At 35.1% G+C, this 11,791-nt stretch overlaps 1 protein-coding gene across 3 annotated transcripts; it reads left to right on the forward strand.

The window, feature by feature from the left end:
- The first annotated feature begins 1,085 nt into the window (after positions 1-1,085).
- Positions 1,086-11,634, forward strand: LOC112522382 (DNA topoisomerase 1 alpha-like). 3 transcript variants are annotated; one of them, XM_025131474.1, is made up of 17 exons: positions 1,086-1,259; positions 2,190-2,470; positions 3,615-4,585; positions 4,763-4,957; positions 5,279-5,359; positions 6,125-6,184; positions 6,878-6,972; positions 7,080-7,236; positions 7,341-7,466; positions 7,939-8,019; positions 8,281-8,371; positions 8,457-8,590; positions 9,406-9,474; positions 9,578-9,667; positions 10,616-10,719; positions 10,815-10,983; positions 11,356-11,634. In XM_025131474.1, the coding sequence occupies exons 3-17, from the start codon at positions 3,686-3,688 to the stop codon at positions 11,422-11,424; spliced, it is 2,421 nt and encodes an 806-aa protein (XP_024987242.1). In that variant the 5' UTR covers positions 1,086-1,259; positions 2,190-2,470; positions 3,615-3,685; the 3' UTR covers positions 11,425-11,634. The 3 variants fall into 3 exon arrangements, with proteins under 3 accessions (XP_024987242.1, XP_024987244.1, XP_024987243.1); XM_025131475.1 differs by having other exon boundaries at positions 1,102-1,259; positions 2,193-2,470; XM_025131476.1 differs by lacking the exon at positions 2,190-2,470 and having other exon boundaries at positions 1,092-1,259.
- Positions 11,635-11,791: the final 157 nt, after the last annotated feature.

The following is an 11,791-nucleotide window of genomic DNA, read 5'->3' on the forward strand; positions in this document are numbered from 1 at the left end:
TTTCTTTATTTGGAGACATTCAATTTCGTTATTGGAAGATTTTATTTTATTTCTTTGTATTGGGGAATATATTTTAGAGGTTTTATATAGCGGCTCCGTTACGTTTTGAAGTAATCTCCCTTATTTTGGAATGGGGGTGTTACATGCATATCATTTAAAATTCAAGATTACAAGTAATTTTGCATAAGTACAGCTTATTAAAACTTCATGTTTGAATTCGTATAACTAACTGCAAATAAACATAATCAAATAGAGGATAAACATCTCATTTTAAAATCTAAAATATAATTAGGATAATTATCAAGTTCTAACAAAATAATTAATTATTATCTTTGTAAGAAAAAAAGTATGCATAAGTACAACTTATTAAAGCTCAATTTATTAAAGCTCAATTTATTAAAGCTCCATGTTTGATTCGTGTAACTAACTATGGAAAAACACAATCAAATAGAAAATAAACATCTTATTTTAAAATCAAAAAAATCTAAAATATAATTAGAATATTTATCAAGTTTTAACAAAATAATTAATTATTATCTTTATAAAAAAATTATATTATTAAACGAAATATAAATTACTTCGTTATTGAACCTAACTAAGTTATAATAAAAAAATTAAATTAAAAAATTACACAAAAATGAGAAATTTTAAATAGTTAATTTGATACTAATATCAATATATTTTTGTCAAATTTTATGATACCTTCAAATTATCTTTTTTTTTTAAAATCACATAAGACCATATTATAACATCGACTAAGATAAAAAAATAAAAATAAAATATTAAAATCAAGATGTATCTTGCTACGTTGCGTGAGTAAACTTCTAGTTAAGTAATAATGATTATAAAATAAAATAAGAAAAGAAAAAATAATTAAATAATGATTAAAGAAGGTGTCTATCCTTTTGATGGGCCGGCCCATCTGTTTCATCAAAATATCTAGTAGGACTAGGTTACGGACCGAGAAAGGTTGAATAGGATATGATATTATTGGAGCCCTAGAAATCATCATTCAATCTGATTCATTAACCGACCCGAATTTGTACATTTTTAGGTAAAGATTCCATTGATTTCATGTGCCCAATTCATGGGGATTTAGCCCGAAACTGACCTCCTTTTTGACCCGAATTTGACGAAAGCTTCTTCCTTTTCTTCTCTATCCAAATTTCTAGGCTCTCGACGGCAACCCTCCTTTCTATCCTTCATCGGAGACGAAACGGGATCTAGGGTTCAACTTTCACCTTCACGCCGTACAACTGGTACGACTCCCCTTCTGTTTCATCGATTATAATTTGGAGACGAAAAGAATTGAAGTTCGAACATTGAAGTTGTCAGTTTTGTTAAGCAATCAGTAACTGTTGAATGGAATCCCAGCTGGATTTTGTTGGTTATAGCGTCAAACATCCTCATTAGTTGTAGTTTTGAAATCAGACCTTTCTTTAAAACAAGATAAAAAGCTTGTTTTTGAGCTCTAATTTAAATCAGTACAATGTAAACCTAATTAAATTTGATATATTTCTTGTTCATTTGGAATGTTAATAAACCTTTTTATTTTTATTTCGGATTGCTATTTTGGGTATCGGATAATCTGAAATTGCATGTGTAATGTTTGTCATGAAAGTTAGACATTTGGACACTAATTAATCTAGTCATCTATTAGCCCTAAGCAACTGATATGTCACTACTTCATCCTAGTGTTGAGAATTAGCTTTACTGTTTGTAGCAGGGTAATTGTGCTAATGTTGGTGTAAAATCAGTAGACCCGGTTGAAGAACCTTTGAAACCCTGAACCCAAGTTTGCTTGAACTCTGTTTATGTTATAAATCCTAGATCCTAGTGTTGATTTCTTACCAGGTCACTTTGGTTGTAAAATTGGCTGAACATATGTTGGAATTAACTCTTGTCTTGGACTTTTTGGTGTTTGGATAATGTTTGTTAATATCATATATACCACTACATGCTACGTGCTCATTGTACACTTGCAATTTCAAATTGTTTTTCTTTTGTATATGAAAATGACAATATTCTGGATTCGAGATGTGTATGAATCTTGTTGTCATTTTCGTGAAACAAAGAAGCTCCATTTTGAAGGGCATTTTGTCAAGTTTATTGTAAGTATGCTCCTGTTCTCTAAAAATAAACAAATTGACAGCAACTATTGATCCTTGATAATAATCTTTTGGCCACAGAAGTCATAGTGGAACTCTCTTCGTTTTGGAAGAGAGTACCCTTGAGTTGTTTAGCGATGACTCTCGAATTTTAACGGCTAGAGTTGCTTGGCTATGTTGGATGGTACATCAAAAGACCCAGTTGGAAACTGTAAAGTTAGAAACCCAATAAGTCAATTCTCTTCTGTCCACCGACTCTCTGGCCTGAAGCTGCAAATCCAATTAGGTCTCAAGTCATTGCCAGCACTCTCTATCATCACCTTTTCGGCTGAAGCTAGACTGTTGCCACTATCACATCTGAGGTACCCTCTCAATTTCTCCTCCCCCTCACTTTGCATGTGTGCTTATACATTTTATTAGAGTGAAGATGACATTTTTTAAACATGGTTACTATTGTTCTCTGAAGCTTTGTCTAAAAATGTTGTGTGCAAACTTATAAAAATCACCTCAATGTAGGCCTTCACCAAAACCCACCTTTTGTTGATGCCCTGATCAATTTGTTTAATAGAGCCTGTCAACCGAACATCAATCTGTAATATGTTTATAGTTTTGACTTCTGACTCGAAAGATATATGTGCTGTTTAAATGCTAGGTTTTTGGTATGATATTTATACTGTGAATGTACCCAGTGAATGGGCATTTGAGATTGTGAAATTTAGACACGATGAACGATAAAATTTATCTACGAGCAACCAAAAGAGATATCCATGATTAATTTTTATTATGTTTTGCATCGGTATTCTGAAGCTCATAAGTTCTATCTCAAGGATTTGAGGCTTGAAAATATAATTCAGAACCATCTAATGTGTATTCACTTGATTTCATAATTGAATTCATTTACTTTGAAGAATCTTCCTGAGTGGTGATATAAAGTTTGGAATAGTGCTGTTGTTTCTTCGTTGATAGTCATGTTAATGATCTTTTAATAATTTTGAAACTCTATTACAATTTGTCGTTATGTGAATTTACTGAATTCATTTTTGTTTATGTGCTTGCAAAATACCTGTAGTTGTTTTTGGTTCATTAATTTATGATTTCTTACCAACAATAGTAAACTTCTAATCCTGGATTTAATTTGTTATTTTTGTACTCATCATGCAATGCTTTATTAATGCAAATTGGTGATGTGTCATTGATAATGACTGGTCTTTGTTTGATGATAGTTATACAAAAAGATCAAACTTCTGTTATTTGATGAGTGTCATGCTGGTACATTTCAGTTGCATTCCTGGTTCTGAATTTATGGATCTTGGATTTTGTCCGATTGTGATATTAGATGCATTAGGTATTGACATGGTGTTAAATACAGCCATGTTGGTAATCCTGCACTTTTCTATTTATCTACTGCTACTTGCAGAGCAAGGTGGTTCCTTACTTATAAGCATCAATTTTGGGGAGTTGAAGTTCCATAACGACATAAGTTTCTTTTGTTTTAATTTCATGTAGGTCCTTCCACAACCTCGGGTAAATACAGGATTTCCGAAATCAAGTGCTATATGACAACAAGCTGACAAAAAATGAATTATTCATCTGATGAGGATGATAAGCCCTTGGTTTTCAAAAGGAGCTCAACTTCTGATAAATTTAAGCATTCTGCTCAACAGAAGGCAGCTGCAGTTGTTAGGCAAGAGAAGCCTTCCCCTAAAACTGTTGCTAAGCAAAACAGTGACTCGGAGGATTCTGAAGATGACAAACCATTGAGTTCTAGAATTTCAACTGTACCTAAGGCAAACTCCAACCATGTGAAAGTAGGACCTAGCATGAGTGCATCTCAACGTTCAAAAACACAAGTAAAAAATGAAGATTCTGATGACGAGAAACCTTTATCTTCGAAATTCACGCCCAAATCCTATGTCAGTGCATCTATCCGCAAGCATGATGATTCTGATGATGATAAACCATTATCATCGAAAGTTAAGCAAAATGGTTCTGCATCAAGGGATAATCAAAGTAGAAAACCTAATATTGGCTTAAATAAGAGACCTCCAAATGAGGAAAATTCTTTAGGTCAGTCATCGATTAAAAAGCCAAAGCTTTCAGATTCATCCGCACCAATCAACCGCAAGCCAGTTTCTGTGAAACCAGAGTCTGAGACAGATGATGACGAGAATGATCACGTTCCCATATCTCAGAGGATGAAGAACAAAGCTCCATCAGGTAGTAAATCGGCATCCATAAAACAGAAGTCGATTAAAGTAAATTCCTCTTCGTTTAAGAAAACCATCAAGAAGTCGAAGAAGATAGAGAAAAATTCAAAATACTCTAAGCCGTCAAAGGTCCCCCCTGGATCCGGTGAAGGGCAGAAGTGGACAAGTTTGGTTCATAATGGTGTAATTTTCCCACCACCATACAAGCCTCATGGGGTTAAGATGCTCTACAAGGGGAAGCCTGTTGATTTGACTCCCGAACAGGAGGAGGTGAGCCTGTCATATCGTCTCTTCTGAGTATAAGTTGCAGCATTTTCGAATTGTTTTTACATTGGTTTTTTTTATCATGTCTGTTTGCTTGCTCATTGTATGTATGTGGTCTAAATAAACTGATTGGACATACACCTGATTCTCGTTTCTTATTTGCATGACTGGCTGACATTGCAGGTTGCAACAATGTTTGCAGTGATGTTAGATACTGATTACATGACCAAACCTGTGTTCAAAGAAAATTTCATGGGTGATTGGCGCAAGATATTGGGAAGAAACCACACAATCCAGAATTTAGATGACTGTGATTTCAGACCTATATATGAATGGCATCAGAGGGAAAAGGAGAAAAAGAAGCAAATGAGTACAGAAGTAAGTTCGTATTAACTAGTCATGGAATGAGAAAGAAATGTTGAAGTGGTCTTAATACCAATATAAACTAGTATCAAAATAGGTGTCATTATGGTGTTTGTTTGCTGTATGGTTTTAACTCTTGGGATACAGTTCTACACAACTAAACATTGACCTTAAGCATCATGTTCCACACATTGTGCTTGATGCTAATCATTATATTACTGGCCATGGTATGAGAAAGAAATGTTGAAATAGTCCTAATACCAATATTCGTAACTCTTTGTATGGATTTGAGGAAATTTATCTAGAATATTTATAAGGTTTGTTCCTTTTTTGCAGGAGAAGAAAGCTGTAAAAGAAGAAAAGATGAAGCTCGAGGAGAAATATATGTGGGCCATAGTTGATGGGGTGAAAGAGAAGGTACCTTCAGCCTCAGTTCATCTTTATTATGTCTGAGCAGATCTTGCAGAGAAAAGGATAACACCATTTACAAGTGAAACTGCAAATTAGATTATTGCTCTGCTAATATCATTAGAGGCTATCTGACATGGGGATGGTTTGTTGTTTGCTATAATTGTTTGCCTTATGTTTTTTCTACTTCTTTCCTAGTTTTGGAGTTCACATTTTGCATTTTTTGAAGTGAATATCTGACGCAACTTATTGGAAACCCTATACAAGTTAAAGATGGCAAATATATTGTCGGATACTTTGGAGAACTATCTTTGCACGGATGATGATGAATTTCTAGTATCCTCGGGCCCTTTTTGTCACTATTGCTATATAGAAGGACAAGCTAAACCAACTTAGATTGTTATATTCTAGGAATAATGGATTGTTAAGGACAACCTTAATTCTACTAGAATAGAAAAATAAATATGTAGGCACATAAGAGGCTTGCAGCCGAAACACCAGAAAATCAATAGTAAACAGAATAGGAAGTGAACCTAAGCCTAATCCGACTCTAATAACTATAAGCATACTCCCTCTATAACGGACTTCTAACAAATTACATGGGGATTTAATTCTGGAAGGTAACCTTTATTGCTATTCAAGATATTTTATGTAAAAAATTTCTTAAATTATTTGACCACAAAAAAGACCGATGCATGCTTCTATTACAATTGGGTAGAAATTTGTTTGTTCAGGTTCTTTGCTTAAGCAGATAATCATTAATCAATGGTGCAGGTTGGAAACTTCCGAGTAGAGCCACCCGGGTTGTTCCGAGGCCGTGGAGAGCATCCAAAGGTTCTAATGATAATTTTCACTCTTTTATGAAAGATTTTTAGCCTAGTCTATTTCAAATTGATAATTTGGCTTATAGCAGCAAACATAATTGTTAAAAAGAAGGCTCATAAAGCTCAAGGTCTTGGGCTTCTTTAAAGTCGAGGCTAACGTGTATTCACGAGTCTCACTAAGGCGTTGCGCCTTAGCTGAGGCGCCTCGTGGGCGTAGGCACGCCTCATAAAGAGTTTAAATACCTAGTCAAACCCTAATATTAAATAAATTTTCTCATCTTCCCATCTCCTAGACTTACTAAAAGGAGTTATTAAATAGATGACATAAGTCAAACTAATATTAAATACCCAGCCCTTAGAACTTCAAGCCTCCTCCTCTATAAATATTTAGTACTTAGAACTTCTACCTCACGGTTCATGCTTTAAAACCTTCTCGCGCTATCAAACTACCGCTGGTTGCTGCATTGGAGGCTTGTACTTGCTGCATATTTGAGTTGTGTGTTACTTTTTGTGTGTATGTGTATATTATTTTGAAAAGATGCACCGCGCATGCCTGAGGCCCGCGCCTCACGCATGCGCCTCGGGCCTAACTCCGTGACCCTTTTGTGCCTAAGCACGCTTTGAGCCTTTAACAACTTTGGCAGCAAATGTTTATACTTTCTTCTTAAAATAGAAAACCATAATTGTTATCTTTGCTGCCTAGATGGGAAAGCTGAAAAAGCGCATCCGTCCGAGTGATATTACAATAAATATTGGGAAGGGCTCCCCAATCCCTGAATGTCCAATTCCTGGTCAAAGGTTTGACTTGTGCTTTTTTGTTTCTTTCCCATCTAAGTTTGTATGGAAAAGATCATCCTTTCTGCTGAATGTTATCTGCCTGAAAGCCAAACTTTGATGCTTGGCAGCTGGAAAGAAGTTAGGCATGATAATACTGTCACTTGGTTAGCATATTGGAATGATCCGATAAATCCGAAGGACTTCAAGTATGTGTTTCTAGCCGCAAGCAGTTCCCTGAAGGGTCAAAGTGACAAGGAAAAATACGAGAAAGCAAGGTCATTGAAGGCAAGTCAGATGAATATTAATCCTTTGCTTTCATAAAATGCCATTTTTCACTGGAAATACTATGGTATTGATATTTAATTACTGGTACCTTCATCTGATTGTAGGGATACATTGAAGGCATCAGAAAAGCTTACACTAGAGATTTTGGAAATAAGGATGTGACAAAGAGGCAAGTGGCAGTGGCTACATATCTCATCGATAAATTAGCACTTAGGGCAGGGAATGAGAAGGTATTGTTATCAATGTCCTTCCTCTCATCTCTAATAGCATGACTTTTTTCTACGGCACTTCTTTCAATGGAAGTGTTCTGTTTCATAGTTATTTTTATAGTCAATATTTACGGAAGTTGTTGTATGCATCAAGGTTTTCGAACCCATTTTGTTTTCACGGTACAACTCTGTTTTCATAAATTGGGTTTTTATCTTTTTTTTGTTACTACACGAAATCTGAAGAAGATCAATAGTTTTAACTTTTCCAATAACTTGGACAGAATTCTAGGATATACCAAAAGGAAAGTTGTTGACGATGGAAGTCAGTATTTGAAGTTATTTTGTATGCTTGACAGACTGCTATTTTCTTCTTGGTGCTTTGTTGTCATTGCTTTGAAATGACTTATCTATCAACTGGAAGAACCTAGTTAGTAGGGTTGGAAGAAAAAGAAACGAGCCTTTAACATTTTGTTATGCTGTTTTATGCTTGCAGGATGATGATGAAGCTGATACAGTTGGTTGCTGCACGTTGAAAGTAGAAAACGTTGAGCCAGAGCCTCCGAATATCCTGAAGGTAGATTGTTTATATGTCCACCTTGGCTGGTTTTGCCGTAAAAAGTGAGAATATGATGCTACTTCTTATAGTCCAAATGTGCATGTTCTGAATTGGTTTCATGGCCGATATTAACAATTGGAATCTTTAATTGCTTCTAATTTTCTTTCCGCTATGGGTAGAATACCATTTATAGGAATCAAAGAACCTTGTAACCATGTAATCTGTATGTGGGCTCTGCAATATGATCCAAATAACGTATATATTTTGATAATTCTCTAGTTTGACTTCCTTGGTAAAGATTCTATACGGTACCAAAATGAGGTTGAAGTAGAGCTTCCAGTGTTCAAAGCGATTCAACAGTTCCGAACAGGTCAGTTGATGCCTTCATTAGGTGATTCCGAACTTCTAATGTTTCTTGAACTGTATTCCAAATGTTCTCTACATAAACACCTCAGGGAAGAAAGATGGCGATGATCTATTTGACAAGCTGGATACCAGTACTTTGAATGCTCATCTAAAGGAACTCATGCCTGGCCTGACAGCAAAAGTTTTCCGTACATATAATGCATCATTCACATTGGATGATATGGTAAGATACTAAGTTGACCTCAGGGAAGGTTTTTCTACCCATTTTTGTATTTTTCTTATTTTATCAAATAATATATATATATATATATATATATATATATATCACAGCCCCACCCAGACCCCCTCCTCCCGTCACTGTGGTAAAAGATCTAAATGCCTCTCACTGAACGGACTTTTTTAACGGAGTTGGTCAGAGGGAGTAAAATCAAAAGGAATTGCAAACCACAGTGACAAAAACTTTGATTAAGGAAGACCAAGGACGAAAACTGAAATTTTCAGCGAATTAGAGGGATGAAAAATGTAATTTACTCTATATTATATTATATTTTTGTCGCAGATCTGTTTTAAAATAAAATAAAATAAAATAAAAGGGGGGAGGGAGGGAGGGAGCATATATGCCAAGATTTGTTTAACAGCATTTTTTCAGAATGATATGCCAACTGAAAATGTCGTGTGGGAGTCGAATCTTGTCTTTGATGTGCTTTTAACTTCCAACTCCCTTTGTCCCAATATGAATGTTGACATTGCACTTTCATACAAGTTTCCTGAATCCATGACAACCTCTGTCCCATTAATAATCATTATCAATATAAAATACTGATAGCGTCAATTATAACCCACAAGGTTCCACTACTATTGAGGAGTATTTTTTAGATGTGTAAGCAATAGTCAAATACATCAAACTATGTGCTTATACATGTGTTGCATTTTATTTGGGATGGCAAGACTGTACGTTTGTTGCAGATAATTTTCCTTTGGGTGCCCGATTGATCTGACATGTTCTTTGTTTTTCTTGTTCTTATTTTCTGTGTGCAGTTAAATAGGGATATGAAGGGTGGAAATGTTGCTGAAAACTTAGTCGTTTATAACCAAGCAAACAAGGAGGTGAAGATCAGACCCATATAGGAAATTTATCCTTCGAGCGATTTACAAGTTCTATTAATGTCAGGCTGAAGCTTAAATTAACATTGTGCACTACTTTTTGTAGGTTGCAATCATTTGTAATCATCAACGGACTGTTTCAAAGTCTCATAGTGCACAAATGACGAGGTTGAATGAGAAAATAGAGGAACTAAAGGTAACACTTTGTTACTTTGCTCTAGCTACAATCCATGTTATACTTGGGAAGTAGATATATATCTTGACATATCTATATTTATACTATATTATGAAGCATTTGGTAAAAACTCTTAAAATCTACTTATTAAGCATTAGGCACTGCATATTAATGCATCATTTTTTAGAATTCAAGATTACAACTTATTACTGCATGCCTAGTACTTCGTAAAGGTAAATATTTTCAAATCCAGGATAAGTGTTGACCCTACCATACGGCAGAATATGTGATAAATATCGGATTTTTTAATGAGGAGTTGCTTTAATTTTCCATTCTCGGTTTACGACATAATTTTACATCCCACTACACTGCATGGGTACACAACTAGTTCTAAAAGTACATCATCAATAATAGAAATTGTTGAGGTCAATGAACAATTTTCTTTTGTGGGATCCCATTTATATGGTAAAAGTTGTGGGTTCATTTACTTAATGTTATTATGTGAGGGAGAAATGAAGATGGGAACTATAAGTCTATAATATAGATAATGGAGCAGAGTGTTGTAAATGAACACCATCTTAAACTATTCTGGTACAACCCGAGCACTTATAATGAAATTGGTAGACAACGATGACTTCAATATGGAATTAGAACTGAAATCAAAGGATTGAACAAAAGGTTTCCTCCAATTCGAGAAGCTGGAGGCCTCCCAAAGGCTTTCGCCAATCTCAAACTCAATAGAATAATCGATACCTTCCTCCCCTCCAAAACCCTCTTATTTATACTAAGTAGCGACCCACTACCCTGCTACACATACTTGTATCCAACGGTAAACACTTGTACCATAACCTACTACAATTGACTTATTGACTGTAATGCCCGGGGTATAACATATTCATTGAAGTCTGTCTTAAGCAATCGATAATTCCTGTAGTTGTCTAAAATATAATTTGGTATTCTTTTCTTTAGGGTGTTGTAGAAGAACTGGAAACTGATTTGGCTCGTGCAAAGAAAGGGAAGCCTCCATTGAAGGGTTCTGATGGGAAGACGAAGAGAAATATGAACCCTGAAGCGTAATCCTACTTATATTCTTTGATCCTGATGCATAATTCATGCATTTTCTGATGTTATCTAATGTTGCAAGTGGGAATTGTTAATTAACATGTAGGTTACATAAGAAGATTGTTCAAACTAATGCAAAGATTGAGAAAATGGAACGCGACAAAGAGACCAAAGAAGACTTGAAAACTGTGGCATTGGGTACTTCAAAAATCAACTATCTTGATCCTAGAATAACTGTGGCATGGTGTAAGCGTCGTGAAGTTCCCATCGAGAAGGTTAGAATACATTATGTTTTTAGTCTTGGTAGTGAAATGTTCATTTAGGATCCATAAAATTCATGATGAATATACCACAAGTATTTTAATCCTTCATGATAGAAATATCTATCATATGATATAATGATGTTCATCATGAATAATTCATAAGTAGTTAGTTTTCATAGTTCTCAGAGCCCAATATATCCACCTAGAGGTGGGATTTGGGGTAAGATGTACGCACACCTGACCTCTACCCTAAAGAGTAGAGTGGCTGTTTTCATGACGACCCCCATTCTGAAAGGGAGGAAAACAAATGCGTTAGAAAAATGAAAAGCTAGATAGGAGTAAACAATTATTTTACTGAACACGAATCATATGAATCTAATGCAGGTATTTAACAAGTCTTTACTGGCAAAGTTCGCTTGGGCGATGGATGTGGAACCTAGCTTCAGGTTCTAGAGAGAAACTCTTGTAGCACCAGCTGTATCCCGACCCAAAAAAAGAAAAAGAAAGAACTAAATGGACAGAAGAAATCGATGAATTTACAATTTTTGTTATACTTTTCCATTTTATTCCTTTACTTAGCGGAAAATTCATGTTGTACTAAGCATGTTAAATGAACTAACGATGAGTTACTCGAAGATGTGTTAATCTTGACACGTTATGCAACTTGCTCGGAAAATGGAGTCGTTATAAATGTGTAAGGCATACTTCAGAATAGAAGTTTCTATAAACAATCCTAAACTATGTCGTTGAAAAAATCCTTTCTCTATTTCGTGCGAGTAAAAGCTCAATGGGCTCGGGTTCTTGCATTGAGTTTTTTCAT

The sequence above is a fragment of the Cynara cardunculus genome, assembly GCF_001531365.2.
Source record: "Cynara cardunculus var. scolymus isolate 2C chromosome LG 12, CcrdV1, whole genome shotgun sequence".
Taxonomy (NCBI): Eukaryota; Viridiplantae; Streptophyta; class Magnoliopsida; order Asterales; family Asteraceae; genus Cynara; species Cynara cardunculus.